This window comes from Amphibalanus amphitrite, unplaced genomic scaffold (assembly GCF_019059575.1).
Source record: "Amphibalanus amphitrite isolate SeventyFive unplaced genomic scaffold, NRLGWU_Aamphi_draft 001259F_arrow, whole genome shotgun sequence".
Lineage (NCBI taxonomy): Eukaryota > Metazoa > Arthropoda > Thecostraca > Balanomorpha > Balanidae > Amphibalanus > Amphibalanus amphitrite.
The window spans coordinates 103,991-130,223 of NW_024882752.1; the positions used below are offsets into that span (position 1 = coordinate 103,991).

Sequence of the window (26,233 nt, forward strand, 5' to 3'; positions counted from 1 at the left end):
AACATTTTATCTAATGCTTTGCAACTGGAAATTCCAATGCGTTGAGTTTATGAGACATGTTTTGTGATGACCAATCATATATTACATTACATAGGTCGAAGGCAGGCACAAGATACACGAGCACACAAACAACCAATACACTCAATGCGTCGCCTCTGTCTTCGAAAACACAATAACAAAGCACCAACGCTCATCGGCTCATCTGGACCGATGCTCCTCATCCTTCAACTAGTGAAACTGACTCTCGGAGTCATTTCACAATATTACATCGGGCATTCATACTAGGCTCAGTTGCGTCTATGTGACAAAGCGTACTTTTCGCCAATCGCTTCAGCCATGGCTCATGATACACTGATGACCATTTCACATCCATCAACAGAGGCTGTCGTACGAAGAAAGAATAGCAGGGCTCCACGCGACAGCGCCGCCACCTACGTGAAGCGCCCCCTACGTGTTGGCGGCGAGCGAAGGTAGCTTGAAGCCTCCTCCTAGTGGGGGCTGGTTTCGACCGGTCGTGGCGGGGCTGCCGATGGCAGGGAACCGTGTGGGAGGCCGCAATGCCTCGGCGCCGACCGGCACTCCGCTCCGCAAACGACTCCTCTGCTGCTTCTTCTGTCGGGAGAAACAAAACGTTACCGGCGTGGGGAATGGGGAATATGGGCTGATAAAACAGATCATATATACATAGGTATAGGCATTAGTATTTGGTAGAACAAGGACAATGTAAAAAAGAAAAAATAAGCAAAAGTGAAAACCAACCCGATAATTGCATAATACATGATACGAAGAAAAATGCTGAACTCTTGAAAACGGACCATTGCACCAAATTCAAAATGATATGGCAACAAATCTATTACCTACCTGGTTGATGAAAAGTTTCTTGAACTCGGCGAGCTGGCCCGTCAGTCGGTCGACGTCCCGTTTGTACTCTTGGATTTGTGATTCGTACATGTTCAGCTCAGACACCAAGCTCTGTAGGGAATGGAAACAACAGAACGAATTTAGGTAAGTAATACGCATCCGTAGAAGGTGAAGATGATACACCGGCGCTTTATTCATCGGCCGCTATCTACATACTTGACCTGCCGTGTCGCTGCCTAACCTTCATTTGCCGTGTCCTCTGTCGTAGCGTGTCCTGACAGAGCAGCAACTTCTCCGCCGTCTCCGGACCGGGCTGTCGGGCCAGCACCTGCTTCAGTTCCAGGTAGAGACGCTGCTTCTCCTGGATCTGGGCAGATGTAACACCACATTTATTCGCTAGAAAGGCCAACATATTTCCGTACACAGCTGACTTTTTCTCTTTTTTAGCCATGCTCTATCAACGGCTGGAAACAAATTTATTTATCTTCCTGATAACAGAAAACATGTGCCATACGAATAACTTTCCTCAGATGGAATTCAAAAGCGCGCCAAAAGTATGCGATTGGATATCAGAGTTACCGAAACATACAGACCTCTAGTTCTTTCTTCGTTGCGTCCTGTGTTTTAGCGATGAGTCTCCTCTGTAGTGTCTGGATTTTTAGAACCATCTCGTATGTTCCGGGATCAGTGCCCTGCAAAAGGTGTGTATAAACGTGACAGTGACCGCAGCATAATTTGCCGATTATTTTTTATCTTTGATCTGTTGAGCGCATTCCAAAATGTCCATTTCTTGCGGCATAGGTAGGTATGCATCTGTATATCCACAGTTTACTGAGCAGTTACGAGTGATTTACGTTCCCATTTACCAGCAGTGTGATTCTGATCAAAGTTATGAAATGCAGCGATAAGTATTCATATAATTGCAGCGCACCAGCAGTGGAGTCGTTTCCCTTCCCCAACATATCCACCGGTCTGCATTCCCCGACCCACCTCGAGTTTCCGCCAGCGGTGCACGTTCTGCGGGTTCTGCAGCTCGTCTTCCAGCGCCTTACACATGGAGCGCTCCTTGAGCAGCGCTCTGTGCATGTGGTACATCTCCCGACGCATGTCCTCCAGATTGTGTACGCTCCGACTCAGCAGACTCTTCTCGCGTCTGTTGGAAAATAGGTGTCAAAGATGTCATGATTGATCGTCATAAACGTAACAGCTTAATACTATTTCGCTAGAGTACAACATTTCATCTAGGACATGCCCATAACATTTTACCGCGTAACTTGGTTCCTTTCTTTTTGCCTGTGCTCCAAAACCACATGTTACGGATGAAATGCAAAGCTGTTTAGTGTTTACCCACTAGCAGTTCAATTGACCACACGTCAGTCACCTGAGTTTTTTGATTTCCAGTTTGAGCAGTCGGATGTCGTTGATGCGGTCGCGGTACTGCTGCTCGCCCTTGCTGAGCGTACTCTGCTGAATACGAATCTTCTCGTACAGCAGCGCCAGCTCGTCGTTCCGACGCACCAGCTGCGTCCCCAGGATGTCCCGCTCCGTCATTATCTGGTTCATGTCCTTCCGCTGCTTGTTCCTCTCGACCTCGCCGTCGGCCAGTACCTGCCGCCAGATAGGTCGGGGCATTCAGACTGCGCTTGTCGAAAAGCGTAAAAAGGTGAGCCACTCTGCCTGGCGCGCAAGGTTAACGCTGCTGGCGCTACTTGCTTGAATAACCATGCACTGCCACATCTTTATGACCCGGCGGGATTAGTTTGACATAGGTAATACTTGAGAATACCTATGAAACCAAAATAGTCTTTCATTTGGTCATCGTTCAATGAACAAGTGAATCGCGCCGTAGTATCTTTCCTAAATTCTGCTTTCAATTGAACTTTTGGTCCTCTACGTATTTGGACACAGTCAATCAGGACATGGCTCGCAGGCTCGCGTGAAGGAGTAATGTCCACGTGACAGATTTTACACTGCTGGAGTCTGCGCATTCCTGCCTGCAGCCTCGCACCTTGACCAGTTTCTGGTGTTCCATCTCCATGGCGGTGATCCTGGCTTTGAGACTGGCCACGGTGACCCGCTGCTCCTCCAGGTCAACGAGTAGAGCCTCTTTGTCCTTCCGAACTCGGAGGAGCTCTGAAACCAAACCGTGGGACGTGGAGTCAGGCCAAGCGGAGGTCCGTGTAGGTGTACACTCCTGCTAATTTTTGGCTGGTAGTTTAAAACGCAGTATGTTACATAAAAGTATCTTCAATAAAAGTTTGCCCTGAATTTTGCTTCTAAAGTTTTATAGCAGCGCAAAATCTTCCAGCACCTCTCACGCCTCCATGAGTCAAGGGTGTGCTGCGTACCTGCAAAAACACTCACCATTTCCGGAACAAAAAGGGGATGTGTGCCTGCATATGTAGTGGAATTTCCAGCCGTTGGCGATCGTTTGACAAAAATAATACGCAGGCACGGTTTCGATGTTAGACGAGTAAAAAGGTGGGATCATAATAGTGTAGGTTTGGACCGAGTCGGATCATTCATTCCTGGATATTTTTCATATCCAGGAATTCCAGGAAAGGAAGGACCCATTTGCGCCTTTTGCTCGCTCATGCCTAAATGAAGGAACATTGGAAATATAATATTAAAAAAGAAATACTTTATGCGAGGCAGGCACTGATTCCCCGCATGGTGCGACGTGACAGCTCCTTCAAAAGTCACTTTGCTGTAAAAATAAAAAGTATAAAAGTGTTCATAATTTTGCCGGATCAGGCTACTCGGTGTTAACCTTTAGTTATTTTATCTTCTCATTTTTCTTTTCACGTCGTCTCCTAGAAGAAAAGCTCATGCATTGGTGTGTGTACATACAGACCATTTAATAAACTGAATGAAACAATTGTCTTGTATTACCTGTTTGGTCCTTCAGGAGCAAAGTCTCTCTTGCTGCAGTCTCCTCTTTCAATTGATTAATCTGATGGACGACCATTTTGAATTTTCTGTTCATTTCAGTAACTTCATTCTGGAAAAAAAACATTGGTTTTACTCGATAATGAGCGAATGCTCAGTAAGATCGATAAAACCAGTTTCTTTACCTGCATTTAGGATGCATTTGTCTATACATTACCGACCACGACGTCTAAATATGCGAACTTGCCTGCGATTCTATCAGGTTCTTGCTGTAGAGGTTCCGATCACTCCGCACAGCCTCGTACAGACTTTGCTGCTGCTTCAGCCGACTCTCTGATTCGGCCACCCTTTTCTTCAGCTCAAAGATCTCCTGCTCCTTCAGCTTAATCAGACCAGTGATACGGATGTTCTTCTCTGCCAAGCCAGCTGAGTCCATGATGCACCTTGAAACAAGAGGGCGAGTGTTACAGACTGCGGTGGTCAGCTGCTTGGCCACAAATGCATCAACGTTGAAAACGCCACAAGGTTCTTCTTTTTACATACGTGGCATAAGTGGAGCCAAGCAAACATTTACGATCGCTAGTTGCGAGACTGACTTTTCTCGTTCCCTCTGCATCTGCGCCACGATGAAGCGCTGCTTGAGGATGGCCTGTCGCAGCTGGTCGCCCTCATGCTCCAGACGCTTCTTGGCCTGGTCGTGCACCTTCAGCGTATTCTCTTGCAGCTTATACTCGGCTGTGGGAACAGGACAAACCACAGCTCAGCTAAACACTCATTAGAGCTTCACCTGGCGTAACATACCTTTTAATGGCTTTTATGTTTCTCAGGTCCAAATGCTGATTGTATGTAGCCTGGCAAATAGTTTCTCATGTTTATTACGGAGCGAGCGAAGCGAGCGGAGTCTCATACTGAATTAAGGGAAAATTCTGAGTATGAGCGGCCGGCCGGCCGGCCGGCCGTGGGGACGCTCTTCAAAAGCTAATATCTTAGGAACGGGACATCCGATTGACAAGCGGTCTTCTTTACTGAATGTCACTTGGACGTAAAAGTTCTGTGGTGTGATGGCCACCATGCGTTCTTGCCAAACACCGCACGTGGCGCGTGGTAAAGTTGGACATTTTTTAAGAACCCCCAAAATTGCAACCTCAATAACGGCACAACGGTTGGGCCGATTGAATTGAAACTCGGTACACAGTTAGGTCTCCATCAGATAATTCATCTGCATGTGTTAAGGTTGGGGTGCTACAGCACGTGCGCACGTGCAGGGGGCGCTCCCAGATCTCGAGAACGGCTGGGCCGATTGCGCTCAAATTTGGTACACGGTTGGGGACCAGTAAGTAGGGTGCCGTGCAAAAGTCAGTTTGGACCCCGCTTGCACGTGCGCACGTGCAGTGTGCCGCTTCCAGATCTCGAGAACGGCTAGGCCGATTGCGCTGAAATTTGGCACATCGCTAAAGACCGGTTAGTAGGGTGCAGTGCACAAGTTAGTTGGAGGTACCCCCTCGCAATTTCGCACGTGCAAGGCCCATCCTCGCGCTCGCTCCGTTGGTCGCCCAAAAGGCGTTTTACTGGTGCTTATTTTTAACTAGGCGGTAACATCCAATCAGCATCAAACATCTCAGAATGAATCAGCTTCCAGATTCCCGTAAGATGACAACGACGATGACCGACCCTGCGTTTTGAGGACGCTCTTCTTGAGGAGCTCCCTCTCGTGTCGGAGGCCGTCCATGATCCTTTTCTCGGCCTCCATGGCGCGCTTCATGACGTCCAGCTCCCGCTCGAGCCGGCGCACCTTCATGACGGTGCCCTCGCGCTCCTGTTCGGCCTCCTCGCGCTGCTGCTCTGCCGAGCGCAGCTTCCTCGTCAGCGAGTCGCGCAGCCGCGTCAGGTCCAGCGTCTCCTGGTTCAGGCGCGCCGTCTCCTCCTCCTTCTCCTGAGGATGGGGATGGCGGCGTCAGTGGAATGGTCACGGTAAATCATTTTAAGTCGCTTACAGACAATCCGACATTTCGCTTTCTGTGTTACACTATGCAGTGCACTCCAGACTGGCTGGTCAATCTTTTCCAGTTTTCAGTTTTTTTTTTCAACAGTTTTTCCTCGTACCTTCAGCTCCTGGCCGGTCTGTCGGTTGTACTTTTTGTCTACTGTCTAGTCACTGTATGTACCTTCAGTTCCTGTCCGGTCTGCCGGTTGTATGTATTTTATGTCTACTGTCTAAGTCACTGTACCTTCAGCTCCTGCCCGGTCTGCCGGTTGTACTATATCTCTACTGTCTAGTCACTGTACCTTCAGTTCCTGCCCGGTCTGCCGGTTGTGCTGTGCCTCTATATATAGTTGTACACTACAGTTTCTCCGCGTCTCGCGCTGAAAGTCGCTCCGAATATATTATTCAGTATCTGTACCCACCGTACCTTAAGTTCCTGCCCGGTCTGCCGGTTGTACTGCGTCAGCTGATCGATGGACAGCAGCGCCGCCTCATAGTCCTGCTGTAGCCGCTGCTGCTGCTCGGCCATCTGCTCCGCCTCCTTCATCACGTTCTCGTTCATGAGCTGACGAAGAGACATAATTTCAGTCAGACATTGGTCACCGACAGCGTTCCAAAACGATAAGAATATATTTTTTTCGTGCAGCATGAGCAAAAGCATAGAATTCGGTGTCAAGTAAAGCAATGCAATTTATAGGGAGCAAGTGATCAATGAGGATTATTGCAACCGACCTTTTGTTCCTTCACTACCAAATTCGTTTTGTCCATCTGTTCATTCAGTTGGTCCATCTGAGCCTGTATTTTCCTGTGAACCACGACCGACATGAGCTAACTGAAGTCAATAATAAATGTTTCATTATCCGCAGCCCCCATTCATTTAGGTATTAGTTGTCTTCAGAATAGAGCTGCTTTTTATATTTCATCATTAACCGAGACACGTCGAATGCAAACTTAGGTCCTATTCGATTGCAAATGCACACAGCCAACTGAGCAGTCTAAGTGACACAACTTTACCTATACACGTTAAAAACTACGATTTATTAGTAAAAGATTTTAAAGGCTCATCAAATTATACATATTTTCATGAGTAAATGTAGAACTCACTTGACATCGGCCTGTTTGCCCTCGATGTCCGCTTTGGCGGCCTTCAGGTCTCTCTCAGCGCGGTCCTTTCTCCGCGTCTCGCGCTGAAAGTCACTCCGAAGCACCTGAAATGAGGCATGCATGAAAAATAACGTAGCAGGATGCATATTCGTATTCATGCACAGGTGATAACATCTTACGAATATAGGTAACATATAAGAATATTGGTTCCGCCACGCTAAATCTTCTGCATAAGTTGATCCAGTTCTATCATTGTCCCGCTTATCCACTACGAATAGTTTGCCGGGTTTGAGATGCATCTCCTCCGTAGAGTTCTGCAAATAGCATTCCCAATATACAATTCCCTTTATTCCCGGGGTACAGTGCTGCTGTATGACCTGCATCTTCTCTGTGAGGCTCCACAGGTATGTACATTGTACATATCCGCCTTCATTCCCTGTATCCCAGCGCCTCAGTCTGACCTGCATCTCCTCGGTGAGGTTCTGCAGGCGCGCCTCCGTTTCCAGCCGGCGTTTTTCCGTGTCCTCCTGACAGGCCATGGCTCGGTCCAGCTGAGAGCGCAGGCGGGTCACTTCGGCCAGCAGATCGGTCCGCTCCCGGGTCAGGTCCGCCTTGGTGGCCGACAACTCATCCATCCTGTCAGAGACATATTGCATGGTGTACATATTCGTATGGTAACCATTTGCAGAATCAAATCTAAAACGATGTCAAGCCCGGTAACAGTATCAAATGTCTCCTATGAGTATCTTCTCTGGAAGTACGGCATCGCCTGCTTCATCGTCTTTTGCTGTTGGAAAGGGTCATCTCCGGTGTCTCCTCCTGCGACATCAGCCCAGGTCACTTCTCCCTAGGAGGAATCCAGCGGGCAGCGAGCCGTTCTTACCTTTACCAATTTTCATCTGTCTAGTCGAAAGGCGTGATCCTTTCTTCCCTCCACCATTTCAACCTCTATCTGGAAAACAACTATAAAAGCCGTTTTCACGACGGGCTAACCGGCGAATGAACCTTATTTGACCAAATCTACACCTAATCATTTTATAGAAAATAACTTCATTTTATTAATTTATTTCAGTGTTGTAATCGATGATACTCTCTGATAATATGACAAAGCACTCAAAGCAGGCATATAAGCAATAAGCGCAACCCTAGCTGACAGCTACTTAGCCGTTTTCACGACAGGCTATTCGGCAAATGCACCTAATTAGACCAAATCTGCACCTAATCTCTTTTACAGCAAATATCTTCATTTTATGAATTCATTTCAGTGTTTTAATCGATGATACTATGTGATAATATGACAAAGCAGGCATATAAGCAATTAGCGCAACCCTAGCTGATAGCTACTAAGAGATACACTGTACCTAATTTGACCAAACCTGCGCCTAATATGCACCAAATGTGCACCAAATGTGTGCCAGATGCCGTCGTGAAAACGGCTACTAAGAGATACACTGAACCTAATTTGACCAAATCTGCACCTAATCTGCATCAAAATTTGCACCAAATGTGTATCAGATTGCCGTCGTGAAAACGGCTAATATATTCTCCCTTATTCCATTCCTTCCACTGTCCGATGGAATTCCACGATCCGTTTTAACTTATGTCTGCTGCTGTTTCGAAATCTACCCCCGTTTGCCCTAACTCACGTCCCTTGCTGCTGACATCTACTCCCGTCCGTTTCCGTCTCCTGGGCTCAGTCTTATAAACGCCGTGGAATGGATATGGCAACTGGCTGAAGTTCAGCCGCAGAAAACGACTATCAAATGCAAAATGGTTTTCACGCATTTTAGTCCATCGTATGTTGACGGTCCAAAGAATTATTTCGTTGACTCGGATAATCGTTTGTCGGCACTGGTATCACTTGTTACCAAATGTCGTGAATAGAATAGTACGGCATTTTATAAAATTGGGCCCTGCTTCCCGAAAGAGATCTGTGCTATAACTCACGTCTCCCGCTACTCCGATGAGATCTGCTCCGTCTATCCTACTCACGTCTCCTGCTGTTCTGTCCTGCACACGTCTCCTGTTATTCTGCCTAACTCACGTCTCCTGTTGTTCTACCCTAACTCACGTCTCCTGCTGTTCTGTCCTGCACACGTCTCCTGTTGTTCTACCCTAACTCACGTCTCTTGCTGCTCTGAAGAGATCTGCTCCGTCTGTCCGGCCAGCTGGTGCATGTGCGCTATCTCGGCCTGCAGTGACTCCATCGTATCCTTGGCCTCCTGTTCCCGGTCGTGCGCCAGGTCCACCATCTTCCACGCCTTCTCCACCTCCTGCGCTCAGAACAACACGCGGAAGATGCTGTCAAACCCTACGAATTATGTAATTTATGTTTTATCCAATTTCAAACAAGGAAGTAAATATGGGAATAAGGATACAAGCATATATGATATCGTCGTGAAAGCGTGATCGCGATCGTCGTGAAAGCGCACGATTCGTCGTAGCGTTTCTCCCAATGAATTCCGATAAATATTTATTCAAATGAGCATATGCTATGCACGGCAGACAGTAAGTGACGGCTAATTTATGTTCATTTAGTTCCCATCGGCCAACGTGTGTCAGACAGACATCAAACAAAATATTGTTAAGATGACCATTGTTAAAATGAGTCAAAATAACAAGTACCCTTTTGCATGCAGTAATACCCAGCTCCTTAGCTGCCATACCCGTTTGAGCGCCTCGATGGCCTGTTTGTCCTCGGCCGCCAGTTTGAGCGCCGTGGCCATCTCAGCCGAGTGGGCAGCTATCTCGGCCTGCAGCTCACGGTATTTGTCCATCAGGGAGCGCTCGTTCTGGTGAGACCGCTGCAGGGCACTGTGCAGCTTACGGTACTCGGCCTGGAACTTCTCCAGAGACGTGTCGGCCGACAGCTCCTGCAGCACCTGTCGAAACGGGAAACGCGTGGTGTTCGCATTAGACAGTCCTTGCATGTAGGTGAAACGTTTCACAACAAACACGGACTCGACCAAGAGACTGGTTAAAAAACTGCAAATAATTTATAATGCACTGGAGTTTCTAGAAACCGCTATAAATGCTCTGACACCGCGCTCTTATTAACTTGCCCGACAGTTTTGCATACCTATTACAAGAACAAGTTTAATGCTGACAGTCTCGCCTTCCTATGTATATCTCATGGTAAATCGACAGTCTCATCTCTTTTAACCCAGTGTCGCCTGTCAGTTCCATCTCGTCTATCGTCAGCCCTCCCTCGCCTGCCAATAGTCCCATCTCTCTCGCTAGCAGTCTCACCTCCTCGAACTCCATTTCCATGTCGTCATAGTTCAGCTCGACGACGCCCACCGACTGCTGTCTGTCCGGCTCCGGCTGACCCTCCTCCCCTCCGGAGTCGCTACCCGCTCCACCGGCATGGTTCTCTGCCGCCTCCGTCGACGATGTCGTGTGAACTGACCCCATCTTATCGGCGCCTAGCGACATCCTCGACTCTGTTGCCATCTGGGAAAGCGAGACCAAGCATGGTATGATCGTAACATTATGCAATAATAACTAAAAGTATTGCATGAGATGTTGCATAATGTTTAAATACAGCTTCATGCTATTACGTTGCGAGATCTCATGCATGCATAATACTTTCGGTTTTGATCTCAACTTTGTGACCGAAACACTCAGGATGGGATTATTTATAATCTTGGACATTGTCCGTAGCTCGCTCAATTTGTTTCGATTCATACTAACCTCCTTGTCGTTGTCCATGATGCTGTTCAGGATAAATGCAGGCCGGGTTTCCTAGCAGTGTGGAAATAGGCGTCTAAACAGCCGGCTCTTCAGTTTACTTCTTTTTCAATGTTTTATTCAATGAGTGCGCTGCTGTAAAATTAGACGTGAATCTAACACCGTTTCACTTTGCATCTTAAGTGCTTTTAGTTGATGAAAGTATACTTGCGATTACAAGCTGGAGCAAGTTCTCAACCTGGAGCACCTGAATTATGAACAATATCCTAAAATACAGCTTATTCTGATTTATTTCACGATTTATAGCAGACACCAAGCAGACACTTAGCAGACATTCGAGAACTTATCATACTGCATTCAATGTGTATCGGTGCACGTGCTTACCTGCGAATGCTGCTTTCTCTGCATGATATAATAGCCCAATGATGGGATACAAGAGTCGCATATATGCTCCGCAATATTCTGCATTTTAGGCAAAAGACAAAAATAATACAATTTGCAGGCATGAATGCACTTACTACGGATCTTCTGAAAGCTAAGATGACAGTGGCAGATTATTATGAGAATGACTTCTAAAACGTTTCATTCCTTCGGCTTTCCTCCAATCATTAAAAAATGTCGTCTAAAACAACTTATAGCGCACCAACTGTTCCAAATAGTATTGCAAGGAGAGTACCAATTGGATATAGGTACCTATTTTGCAAAAGTAACTGTTCCAAGCTGGTCCGCTACCCACTGTAATCTAGTTTCACCTTACCAGCAATAGCTGCAGCTCATCCAGTGTATAATGACCGGCGAGTTCCGGCGTTCAGTTGACGTTTCGGGCCCGAAATAGTCGCCGGTCCACAGGCTAGAGCGTCACGGCAGCTGACACCGTGATTCGTCATTGGGTCACGTGACGGTGCCGCCGGCCGGATGGGCCGCGATCGAAGGCCCCGGCCGCAGCTCAGCCCCGGGGCTGGCGCAGCTCGAACTGGCAGGAGGCGTGGCCCAGTCAGTCTGACAATGGTGGAGTGAAATAGACCAGACGGGCGTGGTCTTGGTAGTCTGTCTAAGGTTGAGCCTAACAGACCAGAAGGGCGTGGCCAGCCGGTCTGTAGGTGGACGGACGTGGACAATGCAGTCAAGTCTGTCTAAGGTAGGGGAAAACAGCCAGACGGGTGTGACCCACACAGTCTGTCTAATGGTGGAGTGCTATAGATCAGCCGCGGACGTGGCTGAGCCATTCTGTCGAAGGTGGGGTCTGACCGTTTTGCTGGCTGTTCAGCCTGTCCCACCGGGTAGCTCCCGTCCTTGTGGGATGGGCTATGCCACTGCAGCACTACTCGGTAACCGACTCATCCCAATGTGTCCTCTCCACCCTCTCATCGGAGTGGTCTATAAGGCCGAAAGGTCCTATAACCAAAGCCAGTAAAACAAGCAAGCAAAGATAAAGTATTAAGTTTAGTTTAGTTTGGTTTAATGAGGGCATCATCAACGGACATAAAAGGCTCAATTACAGATGAAGTCGAAGGTTAAAAATAAAAAGTATGTCTAACTATGGGCCCTGACCTGGCCTGACCTGCTACTGCTAGGCACGCAACTGTCGGCTGATATCCAAGCAGCAGAGCCCGGAGAGAGTCTACGACCGCGCTGCGTGTCGCCGAGCGCCTGCAACTAGACTGTGCCGCACAACACGCAGTAGCTGAGGCTGAGGCCTAGGATTTGTCAGTGAGGAGCCATTGTGGAATAATGTCATACACCTACGTTTGTTTTTCATTTTTATAGCAGTTTATTGTTGGGTTTTCTTTTGGTTGATACCAATTATCCCAACATTCATGAATTCAAAATCAAATAAAAAAAGTGATCACAAGAATCTGACGGCCGAACAGCAGCAACAGCCAAATTGAGATACACACGTTATTTATGCATATTCCTAGTTTATTTCGATGTCATGCGTAATCGTTTCGGCGTAGTGTTCAATAATCAGACATGAGTAAGGTTTGTACATACGCCATCGAAGAGGGAGGGGGGAGGGTCGGGGAGCTGCTTTCCAAAATAAAGGCAAGTCGCAATATCTTGACGTAATTTGATAATTTAATATGCCCTGCCTGGAATCACCTACCTGACGATGACGCCCTCGCAACTATGCTCACCCTCATTATATGCTGCTGTAAAATTTCTCAATTGAACATCACTAAGCAATATAATTCGCCTGATTATTACGGTTCACCATTATTTCTAGCTGGTAAGTACCTACCGAACGACGTGCCCGTTCAGTAAGTGCGGCGGCTAATTTGGGCCTCTCCACGCTCCAAGTAACAGGAACGGGATCCGGCGACCACACGAGTTCCGTTCCGGCGCTGTCTGACGCAGAGCCATGAAGTCATTTGTTCCGAGCTGCTACGCGGTGGGGCTAGGCCCCGCCCTGCGCTCTGCTTGCTCAGTTTGCCAATAGATGGCAGGGCTGTTTTGGTACGGCTCCAGTTTGGAGGTCCGTCGCCGAGACAGACACCAAGACAGACGGCGGGCTGACGCCATTCATGAGTCTCTCCCAGCTCAGTATGCGTCCAATATTTTCACTTTTTGTTTTCTATTGAATGTTATCCAGAAACCATCCAGATTATTTATTGGTCACTTATGTCTTGCAATAAATATGCGATTTGAAAACCAACGTTCAAAATCGAAACACGAATCGGGAGAATCTAATAGTTGATTTCGGAAGCTCACAAACAAAAAATTGATAGAGCTACAAGTCGGACGCCGCCTATTTGCAGCGCGTCTGTCGTCCGTTTCCTGGTCGGTGCCGCAGTGTGTGATTATTGTCTCTACACCTGACAAATTAGCCAGCGAGCAGAGCGGCGCGAGCGCTGAGAAACCGGCGCCGCCGCGTGCGAACTGTTTATCGAGTCTTCCGGCGCCGGTGGCGACTGCGGCGATATAATGGCGCTTCCGGCGGGGCTGCGCGCCGCCTCGGTACGGTGAATGGCTGACCGACTCGTCCGCGCTCCTCGGGCGCCCAGCGTCTTCCCACGCGACGGCAGGCGACGTGGCAGCGATACGGGAGCCCGAGGTGTGGGTAGGAGAAGCCGGGTTGGCAAAATGGTCTCCCATCTCTATCAGGTGCAGGCGAACAAAGCGCTAAGCTTTTTGTCAATGCTTTGTTGTTGATTATATTCGTTAATGCGGGTAACCAACTTTTACGGAAGTATCCGGTATGAGAACATTCGAATGAACTCATCGGACGGATCAGGTCCGATGGCTGATTCGACTGGAGGGTGCATTTGATATAAATATCAGCGCCCTCGAAGAGACCTATAAACAGATCCCAGATGTCATATTACAAGCACCAACGTAATCTGTGAGTAAATTTTATCATCCAACGATACCCAAACATCAACTTCTGTCTAATCCTGGCTGAAGTTGATGCTCTCTGAATGTGCATTGCAAAGCGATTCTTCTCTGCAATTATTAAATGCGTCGTCTTATCGTGTCCTGTTTACTAAATTCATTTACTGAGGCATTAGACATACCTAAACGAGGAAAAATCAGAAATATGTAATAACACTCACCCTCGAATAAACTGATTCACTAAATATTGTGCATAGAAGGTGATACGACACTTTGACGTCTACACTTGGGAAAGATGTCTGTAACCAGCATTCGTTGAAATAGTTTGCCATCTTACATCAGCAAATTGACCCTGTAATATTATGACACTCCGAGGAATGCGGTACTGAGCTGGTATGTTTGCTATGCAGTCGTAAAGAGACTACCGAGTACTGCCTCGGTAGCTTACATTTCTCAGAACAGAAGAGTCCGATCGATAGGACTGACATCCGGCAAAGGCAGCATTTGGGCTATCGCGTGTCTGTACGAATTCCATTGGAGAAGACTAAGTGGCCAATAGCCCATACACTCTTTGCACTGTAATAAAGCATAAAGGTAAGATAACATTGTCATTTTTCAAAAGATACCTTCAAGATACAGCTTTCCGTTATAGGTCATTTTACGTTTCTATAGCATATCTCTTGATTTCTATTACGAAAAATAAAACTTTCTGTCAAAATTCCAAAAAATGTCGCATTTTACAGACTTTGTTATATACTTTCTTATCTCGTTCTTCATTTTCACTTTTCTAAACTTCGGGGTCGTAGCTTTGTAGTTCTTTTCATGTTATGTCATATTATGCACAGATATTGGTGCTAGCTCAAGAGAGCAGACTTCTTGAGAACGATTGCCGTGGATACATGTTTTTCATCAAAATCGACCGAATATTATGTCACTTTGACGCCATTTCTGGACAGTGGACAACCTATAGCAGCTACGAATGTTTTTTTACAGATGTTGTCAAATTAATGCAGCGACTGCCTATAGGCACTGAAAGTTTTGTGATGGCATATTAGGTGGTTTAGAAGATACTATGTATATCAAAAAGCGGAAAGGGGTCTGTTGAGCATGCTCCCCATTGTCAAGGGCGGGGTTTAATTGGGTGAGGAAGGCGAAACATGCTCCATAAACCTAATTATTTTTCAAACCAAAGTCTCTAGTCAAGTGGTAGTAACTAGTAATAGTGCAACAACAGCAAATGTGAATATCAATGCCATATTGAAGTCAGTGATCATTTAGCAGTGCTTTTTATTATGATATACGATGCCAAGCTGTTCATACGTTGCTTTGTAATAACAACTCAACCCAACGTCGCTCAGAGGCACGGAAATGCTAACACGATTTATTCTACATCAGCGTTCCCTTTTTGTATCTGTATTCTGTTGGAGTCTGGTGCAATCTCGCCAGCTATGTGTCTGCATGTCTGTCGCAATGTCTGTTGGCCTGTCTCACTCGCGCCTGCTGTATGCATACCTGTGTCGTCTGCAGCGCCGGCCCGGCTCCTGTTGTGCGGGGCCGTCATGGAGACTGGCTGGGGGAGGGGCTACTGCTCGAGGGGGGGGGGGGCTGCACAGCTGTTTGGCCAGCTGAACTGCCCGGCGCCGTGTGACACGACCTGTGCCTCGCCGCCGTGACATCTCTGGCATTGAGTCACGCGGTACAAGCGTGCAATGATCGGGCAGGCAGATTTGTTGGAATAAGGTGAATGATGTGAATTCATGACCATTTTCATGTAATCTAAATTACTTCTGAAAGTTCATAGTGGTGCGACTTTAGATGAAAAGGAAATAGCCGATTTTGATGTAGTTTCTTAGGAATACCTAGGCTTGATATGACCATTCATTTACATATATTTTGCGTCTACTCTATGCGAACATTTTGTGATCGTGATACCTAATAGATGCGCATTTCCAAAGCATAGGTACTTTTCTGATTTTCTGAAGCTCATAACATTGTGTACGATTCTAAATATGCTAGGGTGGAAATGAGGTGGCAACAGATGGGCAATTCCGAAAAAATCATTCATCTTCAGCCTGGTCTGGACGTTTTTGATCATTTCCTACATAATACATATGTAGTTTTCTTTTTCAAGCCCAGGAAAACCTGCGGGTTGTAGCACCCTGAAATTTCATGTGAATTATTTTATGATTCATATATACATTTTTCTGCGGTGCTAAAATTTATGATAAATCTTCAGCATCTTTTGTCATTTTTACCAGATCAAGTTCAGTAATCCTGCCTCTAAAAGCTTTTGATCATGTCAATCTGCAGCTTCTTTTCCACGAGTTAGAAACCTTGGATATTGAAAGAGTCAACATTTGGTGTATCTCCGGATTTTCAAAATATGCTCGTATGAAGTAGGGTCGGATCACATTCGTGACCTTACTTTTACAAAACAATGGAAGGAAAAACTTTGCCGTTTCGACAACGCATGCGAAATCATAGCATATTTCCAGAGTCATCACATCCATATACAAAGGACAGATTGCAGTTATTAATTAAGGTCACTCTAAAGGTCATTTTAACCCTCGCCCGTGGGATGGGGGTCCAACGGACCCCACACGGTTTTTCGCGAATAACTCGCGTAAAAAGCGGCCTATCGCGACGAAACATTTGAGTTTTGTCGAACTTTTGAGTTGATCAATTTTACACCTACCCTATAAATATTTCATGACCCTGACACAAATGACCGTTGACCTACCTGTGACCTACTTTTTGAGACCATGTTTGCCCGGAATCGCGATTCGGCACATGTCAGCTCACATTGCCGCGCGTTTACACTTTACAGTCTTTTCGTGGTTTCAAGCGTTCAAACATGTGATATGATGCTGCTCCCATGCATTAGGGTGGGTGTCAAAGTCACGTGAAGGTCAGGTCATTGATATTTGATGAACTCGGCTCACTTTTTCGAGTTTTACATTATTCTAGGCTAGTTCGAAGTAAGCAGCCATTTGAACATTTACGAAGCAGCTTTGGTGTCTTCGTGACATGTTACGAAGCTGTCAGAGGCGGTTGACAACTTCTACGAATAACCAACAGGGCCCCTACTGGTTGACCTGACCTGACCTGACCCGACTTGGCCTTAAAGACATCATCTGTAATCACAAATAACATGCTATTCGTGATCAGCACCCCGACAAACCCCTCAGCAGCCACACTTTACGACGTTCTAGCAGGTTCCGATTTTCCCGACTTTTGGGTCATTGACCTGACCTAACCAATAGCCTAGGACCTTAAAACTGGGTATCATCGGCTTCCTCTCATCACGGGGAACACGCCTTTTTCTTGGAAGCTCTAGCTCAATCGGGGGCGAAACGGCAAGGGGAGGGGTCTAACGCCCCCCCCCCCCAGACCTGTACTAAGTACTTTGTACTCGTACGCTCGCGGCTGGCAAAACACTAATACGGGCGAGGGTTAATTCGGTCATGAAAGGCGCCAGCAACTTTGTGACAATAAAGTTTGATAGAGGCATGCAAGAGCAAAAAACACATAAAATGTGTTCAGCAACATTATCTACGGATCAATTAATATGCAGTATGACCTTTCTCGGTCAATTCAAAGCCTTAGCCTAGGGTCAAACTATTCATATTGCACGAAGTTCATGTTGCAAAGCATAGTTCCACTTGTCGCGTTTGACAGTCCGGTACTGACAGTTCAGCGTCGTGTTTCAGAGTAGAAAACACGATGCCATGGTGGAATGTATTACTATCAGTTTTTTTTTTGCAATCAAGCTACAAAAAAACACATTTTTTTATTTTTCACAACATTAATGGGTTGATTCTTTTGAGGCTGAAACTATTGACATTTGTTAAACATGATGGCAAAACTAGCGTAAGAGCGCTGTAAAAGCGCTATTGGATGAGATTTCCGTGATTCTGTAGCGTTCATGCACACAAGTTGCGCCCGGTCATGTGCAACCATGCCGATCTCAGTGACATTTGGTATTTGCTGATCTTCAGTGGTCTCGGATTTGGACTATAAGATAAATAATTGGAATGTTTTATGCATCCTTTGAGGGCTAGTGGTCACTTTTTCGCGTCCTTCAGTTTTCTAAGTTTTTGAGGAAATCGAATGCGCGGAGGACCAAAACCCTCGCCCCGTTGGTGGGAGGGAGATGGGGCGAAACGGCCACCTCTACTTTTATGCCGATGTCTCCAAAGTATTCGAGATATCGTCACCAAACTTTTAGGACCCCTTCAAGCATCAATGTGGCCAAATCGTTTTTTAGAGACTATAATAGGTTGGCCGCAAGTGACGTCAGAGGAACGTCATGTTCCACCATTTTCGATCAAAAAATAGGTTTTGCAGGAAGATCTGTCAAACCCATAGTTTGATATATGAAAATGTCTGAAAAGAAAAATGAAAAAAAAAGAAAAAAGAAAAAAACATAAATCTATGCTATCTATGGATTCGTGCTATCTATATCTATGATCTAGCACAAAACAAGCGTAGAATTAACAGGGCTACAAAACTACTATCTCGGATTACAAATGTTTTGACCCTCTAAAATATAAAAAGTGATTTTTACGTAATAACCTCAAAGTCCAAAAATATCTATATTTCGAAAAAAAACTGGAATACATGTTATAGCAAACAAGGTCATTCATCGATATACCAAATTTGAGATCGATCGATTCGATCGATCGATCGATCGATGTTCAAAAATATGCCTTTCATTTGATGATATAGCACATTTCTTAGAATGTCTGTAAACAGTCCAAAGTGAGTCCTTTGGCCCGACCTGCGGCGTCATCGGTTGCACCCAGATCAATGAAATTTGGTCACAATGTAGTTCTGCGGTGGAGCTATCGAACGCCGTTTGTATGTTGAAAATAGGTCGGTAGCTTTCCGAGAAATAAGTGACAGGGTCTGCCAGTTTGACAACGGGGCGCGGGTCAAAGAAAATATCGGCTGGCTGAGAGAGAGCGGTTTTATTTTGCTATCAGTTTGGTATATTAGAGTGCATATTTGTTTTTCTGCCCGTTTTAAGCTTTCTTCAAGACTGTAGAGGTGCCATTTATTCCAACAGAGATGGTTTTTACCCTGAAATTTCAAAACAAGACGTCGCTCTTACGTCATTTCCTTCGCATTTTTATACCCCTCTGGGTTCATTTAACCCTCGCCGGCAGAGGGGGGAGGGGTTGTTGCAACCCGCTAATGTTTTTCGCAAATAACTCGCGTAAAAAGCGGACGATCGCGACGAAACTTTCAGCACCTTCGCATTTATTAATTTTACACCTACCCTGAAAATTTCATGACCCTGACCCAAATGACCTCTGACCTGTGACCTCTTTTCCAAGACCATGTTTGGCCGGAATCGCGATTCGGCGTATGTCTGCTCGCATTAGCCGCGCGTTTGCGAGCTTTTCGTGGTTTCAAACGTTCAAACATGTGATTTGATGTTGCTCCCATACATTAGGGTGGGTGTCAAGGTCACCTGAAGGTCAGGTCAGGTCATTGACCTTTGGTGACCTCGGGTGACCTCGGTTCACTTTTTCGAGTTTTACATGTTCCTAGGCTAGTTTTTTGGAGCTGAATTCGAATTTAGCAACCACTTGAACATTTACGAAGTAGTTTTGGTGACTTCGTAACATGTTACGAAGCTGTCAGAGGCGGTTGACACGTATTACGAATACCCTTCACAACCCCTACCGGTTGACCTGACCTGACCTGACCCGACCTGGTCTAAATGCTTAAAGACATCATTTCTGATCAAAACTTACACGATATTCGTGATCAGCACCCCGGAAAACCACATAGCAGCCACACTTTACGACTTTCTAACAGGTCCCGATTTTCCCGGTTTTCGGGTCATTGACCTGACCTGGAAGGTCACCCGATGACCTAGGACCTTAAAATTGGGTATCATCGGCTTCCTCTCGTGACGGGCAACACGCTCGTTTTTCCCCCTAGCTCCATCAGGGGTCAAACGCGAGGGGGGGGGTCGTACCAACCCCCCCCCCCCCCTTGTGCCGTCGAAGGACTCAAAATGGCCTGTGCCGGCGAGGGTTAAGTTAACATTTGTAGAATAAACAAAAGAAAGTGCATTGCGAAATGGTTATATTGGCATCACCATAGGAAATATCGAGGGAAGGAGACAGGCTATGTCGTTACCATGAATAAATAAATAAATAACACTCTGGGTTATGGTTATTATTACACCTACAATCATCTTCTACGTGGCTAGGGCTAGATATGAAAAAAAATCTCACGTATTCAATAACGCCAACAACATGCTTACATAACCAGCTTGGTTGCCGTCATTGATTCAACAGCTTACAAGCTGTAGGCGCCAGTACGTTGATCCTTACCATCATTGAAAGATGTTCTGGAGGTGAGTTTATTGACATCACAGAACTGGTAAAAACACAGACACCGAACTGGTGTTCAACAGAATACCTAATCAACCACCTCACGGAAACAATCGAACTACACTGTAGAAATGTTAACTTATTTCCATAGATATCCGGGCACTTTTAACTAAACAAAATGCGAGCAGACTTTTCACTAACCTAAAGTCTTTTCGTATCTTGTTAGTGAAAAGTAGCCGGATAACAAGAAATTAGGAAGCACTTTTTACAGAGTACCTGATGGGCTCGTGGAAAAGGGAAATCGTCCACCTATTGTGTATGTAGGTATTGACGTCGACCTAGCGCAAATATCGATTTAGTCGATCCACTCACACTTACGAAAGCCGAGTCGGTCGTCACCTCCGTTCTTCCCGAGTTCCTCGAGTTGCAGCATCGATGAATCATGTCCTCTATCTTTGGCACTAGCGAACCCACGAATCAAATAATCTGTGAATTCTTCCAGTGCCAAGGATGTTTGGACAAGTAAGTGTTGGGTCGATTTGACGATGGTGGTTTTTCAGTCGTATCGCAGAGCAGATCACTTTTCTTCTGACGTTACTGCTACTTACCTCTCAGCAGGTTTCTCATGCAGGACGTAACTTTAGCAGACTAACAATGGAAACTATGACTTGATGAAAGACTCTCCTACCTCCCGTATGCTCAAACTACTGATATTTGTAATTCCTGGCACTACCGCTCCCACACACCTACCTTGACACCCACAGCTCACACCACTTGACGTCCTCCTCAGTCGGGACCTACCTGTCCACTCTCACCCGTCGCCGCCGCCGCTCCAGTGTCGTCGCCGCCGCCGCTGCAGTGCCGTCGACTCCGACGGGGCAGTGCCGTCGACTCCGACGGGGCAGTGCCGCCGCCGCCGACGGGCGCGCACTGGCGCAGGGCCGCGCCGGGCGGATACCGGGCGCTGGCCACGCCCTGCCTCTAACTTATTCAACGGCGTCGATACGCCCCTGCCCGAGCGGTGCCGCGCCGCCGCCGACGGCGAGGAATGTGGCCGACGTGTGCAGCGCCCGACCCAGCGGGTCACCCGAGTCGCAGCGACAGCCATTTTCCCGCTGGGCTGGGAGACACAGGATGAGGCTTCTGTGGTGACCTGCATATGTAAATATAAGCTTCTCTGAATAACTAACCGCCGAAGAAGGGATTTGACAGTCATCTGACCAGAAAATAGTTTCAGAAAAAGAAGCGCGCAGACGAAATCTGAAATGAACCAAAGCAAAAGCACGAAAATGTGACAGGAAACCGCCACAAATCGAAAGAACTAGCCGCTAGGCCTCCCGCTCCAAGCACAGCCACCAGCAGCCTTTGCCTCCACGTCTGGGCCGCTGCTGTCGCCCCTGGCCGGTGCGCTGGAATCCAGTCCCTATCGACCGATGGACGTCGGCCTCCCGCTCGCCAGTCGATGAATTCTAAATACGAGCGTCGACGACAGCAGCGTCGTGCGGCGGCCACCAACCATCGGCCTTCTATTGGTGGCGAGACCGGACTTAGCTGACGCCATACCTACAAGGGCAGTTTCATCGAGAGTCGGGACCCTGCAGTGCTGCTGGGATTCCCCAGTTATACCATAAGAGGGCACTGGAAATCGGAGACACTGAGAATTACTTGAGTAACTAGGCTTGCTTGATCCTAAATAGAAACCACTCCTGCATGTAGTTACCTCTCAAAGAAGTACTGGCAGCAGCGTTGCGATGTTGCGTTTGGTCGGGAGGTTCGGTAATACCAGAGCACGTGGGCACTCCGTGCCAGAGCCCGTCAGAGACAGACACGACTGGTGCCGAGAGCAGCACTGCGTGAAGTGATTCTGCAGGTGTCGACACGGTCTACGCACCGGAGCAATGTGCCGGCCCCCCTCCCCCCAACCAGCTTGTCTCAGTTCAGCACGCATTGCAGCGATAGCCTGGAGTCCTACAGACTCCTCGCTGAAAACATATCAAAGTTTCTGTCCAAAATGATTCCTACTGGCCACTAGAGTCAACCGAAAGGATTGGCTAGACGCTTCTCTTGCTTATGCTGCTTCTCTGTTTCTGAATACTCCCTAGTAGCATTTGGTGCAGCCGTTGCTCCAATCTAGTTCTGCCACAGTTACCGCTACAGCTCAGTGCCGCCGCAGTTTTTGTCACAGTGTGCAGCCGTGCTTCCATCAGCGTGCAGTGCTGCGCAGTCTGACTCCAGCTCACTGCAGTGCCGGCCCAGTGCGCCTGCCCCGCCGCCGCGCCGCCGCGCCGTGCCAGCCCAGTTAATTGGAAGGGGCCGGCGGCCCGGGCGGCGGCGCGGCTCGATACGGAGGGTGGGCAGCAGTGTGACTCCGCGTCCCGCCGCTCCGCTGGGCACGGCGCCGCCGGTCACCGGCCGGCCACAGTGGACTGAAAACCTCCACCGGAAACAGCGCAGGGCCACAGTGGACAGAAACTCTGCACAGGACCCGGCGCCGGGCCGACTCCTGAACCGACCCCGCCCCGCGCCACCCCGCCCCGCCCTGCACCCCGTCAGCGAAAACAGATCAATGTGTTGGCCGGGGACAGACTTCATAAACTAGCGGCCTGTCGGATCAATAGCAGCGCGGCGCGGCGCAGGGCCGGCCCGGGTGTCATGTCCTCGCCGTCGTCACTGGGCAGCGGAGTGACGTCACTGACCGCAGGCAGGTGCCGGCGGGCCGGGCCCCGTCGGCCGCGACGGGGCTGACTGGAATGAGGATCGGCGGCACTGACCGCAGGCAGGTGTCGCCCTCCGGGCCGGCCGGGCGCAGACCGCAATGGAAGGGGGAGCAGCGGTAGCGGCGCCGTGAAATGACTATATCATACACAGAAACTCATATCGATCCTTTTGTTATCGATCAATTGCTATGAAATTGACAAATAAGCAAGAAAATCAAATCATTTTTAAAGAAACTGGAGCAGTCTGAATTACCAAGATATCTGCGACTAACTTATTGGAGACAGTCATATTTTACATTGCACTAAGAAACGCTACTTCAATTGCGACAAGCCTCCATATCTCACCGGCTATCCAGAACTCAGTCGTGAGAGCTCGATCCGTGCAGACGTGTCCGTCTCCAACACCGACTCACCATTTTTGTGCAACAGAGCGTCCCTCGCCTCCCGGGGCTCTGCGCGGCGGCACCCCACCGCCCCCTGCGGCGTCGGTGACCGGTCGGCCGCCGCGGGCGCCGGGGCCGACCACTCGCCATTAGGCCGGATAGTCCAGTGGCGTGACGTCTGCCGCCGTTTCAGGCCGACAAAATGGCGTCGGATCGGCGGCCGGGCGGCGGCGGCGGCGGCGGCGGCCGGCCGGCACGCGAGCCGACGATTTGACCCGGCGTGCGACCCGCCGCTGCCCCCGGCACGGTCATCGGCGCAACCCGCGCCCGGCGCCGACCACTCCGTGCTAACCGCCGACAAATAACGATAATTGCTGCCGGCTGTTATTGTCACACGCGCTGTTTGACCATTAGGCAGCTGCGGCGCCTTCGACACGAGACATCGTGCAGGGAAACAAACACTTCATCATCAGTTCCCTCGGAGAACGACGAACGGAAACCCTAGCGCCGGTGTCCATATGCGCCATGAGGGTCGCTCAGAGAAAGTGTGTGGCCAGGTCAGCCGGCTGGGCGGTAGGTCAGAGGTCGCTCGCCCGGCAGCTGGTGAAGCAGCTGACGACTCCATACCACCCGGAACGTCCTTGTGTCTCAGGGACCGTCCAACGGCCGCCACCGCGCCGGAGGGTCGCCGGCATCCGGCCGCCCTACCGCCGCCGCCGCGCCGCCGCGGGCGGCTCCCAGACTCCGCCAGCTGGACTCCGGGGCGGAATCGGCCGACGACGTCCGGTGGTTATCACTGGCGTGGTCCCTTCCGCCGCGCCGCCGACTTCCATGGCCGGTCTCGGCCGGACGTCTGACGCTCGAACGCAGCACACTGCACCAGTGCAGGGCGGGAAACGTCAAGCCTGGTACGCTGTTCAACCCTATGTAGTCCTCGACTGGGTGCTGGTTCAATCAATATTCGCAGCATCATTGCGATGCGACATTCACGTCAAATACTTTACATTGCAGAATACCTCCCACTAGTTCCACCGATCTCAAACGCCTGCAGAAAGCACGGTAGAAGCGCGAGCGGAGACGAGCAGAGAAGGTGCATTGCGGCACAGCATCAAACAGGCTGGGTGCCCGGCGGGACAGTATACCACCGCAGTAGCTCGCGAAAAGCTCTCTCGTGGCGCCCACTGGCCACTGCTCAGTGAATCTGCACAGCGGTGAGAGGAATTGCGTGAGAAAACACGGTGCTGCAAATGCATGTTTTCAAATCTGCATATTCATACGAGCTGAGTGCGCAACAGGTTTGATTTCCCTGGAAACTATAGCGCTTTTCCTCTGTATATGCTTAGAAAAGTATACATCTAGAACGTATCGTCGCTAGTCTAGCGGCTCGGCATCTGCAGTGAGCGTCCCAGTGGGTATCTCTATGACAGTTTCGCGTCCCGGCGGGTGTCGGGCGCGTTCATCTACCATCGGAAGTGACCCAGCAGGTGCGCGGTCGGCCGGTCTCGGCCGAGGACGGCCCTTTGTCTGCGGGTCGTGACGGCGTGTGCTGGCGGTGACACGCTCCGCCGGTACCGCAGGTGGAAACAGGAGCGGCAGAGAGAGAGAGAGAGAGAGAGAGAGAGAGAGAGAGAGAGAGAGAGAGAGAGAGAGAGAGAGAGAGAGAGAGAGAGAGAGAGAGAGAGAGAGAGAGAGAGAGAGAGAGAGAGAGAGAGAGAGACAGAGAGACAGAGAGAGAGAGAGAGAGAGAAAAAAAAATAGAGAGCGAGAGAGGGAAGAGGAGAGGATGCATATTGCACAACCTAATTCTCGATATCGTCGGGAGGGATAGTATACTGCACCGTGAAAAGGACGGATGAAGATAAAGAATTTTTTGCTGGTTTAATAAAAGTTTCATTTTCGATATGCCAATGGGCCATATATGTATAGGTATTTTTGCTTAGTCGTCATTTTTTTTTTACAATGAAATGTCCAGGATTGCGACTTTATAGCAAATTTACATGCGTTACCTGAGTACCTTACTACATTGAATGCGATATAATCAAAAATCGTTATCGTTTCATTCAGACATAAACTTCAACGTTCATTAGTTTGATATGACTTTGACAAGTCGTATCAGCCGGCCCACCACTTCCTGTGCAGCTCGGCGAGCACCGGAGGGAGCGCCGCTCACAGCAGTGAGCTCAGTGGTCGCTGTTTTACATGGGAGGACGGCTCGCGCGGCGTAGCCACCATCCCGGCTCCGCGGCTCTGATGGTGGGAATCCTGGGAGCAAGGGCCGGACGACCGCCGCGCCTGGGAAGGAACGGACACAGCCGGTGTCGGCCCACGCGGTTATGGCTCATGTCCAGTCAAAACTGTCTGCATGAGGGTTTTCCCGTGCGGACAGAGTGCTTGTAGACGTTGACACGTTATTTTGATATGAGCTGTCGGCTCCAAACCGTTATGCAGCTTAGTATGCAAACTCTGCATGAACGGAAGAACTACGCATGACGTGGTCCAAGTTTCAATTAAAAGCGCAGATGCTGAATGGCCTGCTACCGATAAGCTAATCACCCCACGACGCCGGCCGCTAATGACCAGTCGATTACCCGGCTGGTGACGTCACGTGTCTGTCTCGTGCCGGTGATGTCACAGGAGCAGCGCGGCCATCTGTCGCTGGGGAGCAGGTGACAGTGGACAGCTGACGCCTGACAGGCGTGGCAGCTGTTGACAGTCCGGACTGGTCCAACAGACGGCCGCGGGTCCAGGCGAGACTGGAATCCAGAGACCCCGAGCGGAAGGAATGGGATGAACTTTCAAACACGACCCTAATCGGGAAGATCCTCTTGGAGATTAGCCTTTCGTCAATAGATACCATTCTAAAATTAGGGTAAAGCCAGAAGGTGCTATTGATTTGGCTCTAAATAGAACTCTGTCTTTGATACG

At 48.6% G+C, this 26,233-nt stretch overlaps 1 protein-coding gene across 1 annotated transcript; it reads right to left on the bottom strand.

Moving 5' to 3' along the window:
- Positions 1 to 64: 64 nt before the first annotated feature.
- LOC122371563 (cilia- and flagella-associated protein 58-like) lies at positions 65 to 10,894 on the bottom strand. Its single transcript, XM_043347977.1, has 19 exons — positions 10,532 to 10,894; positions 10,088 to 10,291; positions 9,505 to 9,720; positions 8,963 to 9,111; positions 7,300 to 7,474; positions 6,839 to 6,942; positions 6,467 to 6,539; positions 6,162 to 6,299; positions 5,422 to 5,683; positions 4,347 to 4,485; positions 3,998 to 4,193; positions 3,754 to 3,862; positions 2,870 to 2,994; positions 2,243 to 2,469; positions 1,852 to 2,014; positions 1,455 to 1,553; positions 1,103 to 1,228; positions 862 to 972; positions 65 to 612 (listed from the first exon to the last, which is right to left on the bottom strand). The coding sequence occupies exons 1-19, from the start codon at positions 10,547 to 10,549 to the stop codon at positions 448 to 450; spliced, it is 2,799 nt and encodes a 932-aa protein (XP_043203912.1). The 5' UTR covers positions 10,550 to 10,894; the 3' UTR covers positions 65 to 447.
- Positions 10,895 to 26,233: the final 15,339 nt, after the last annotated feature.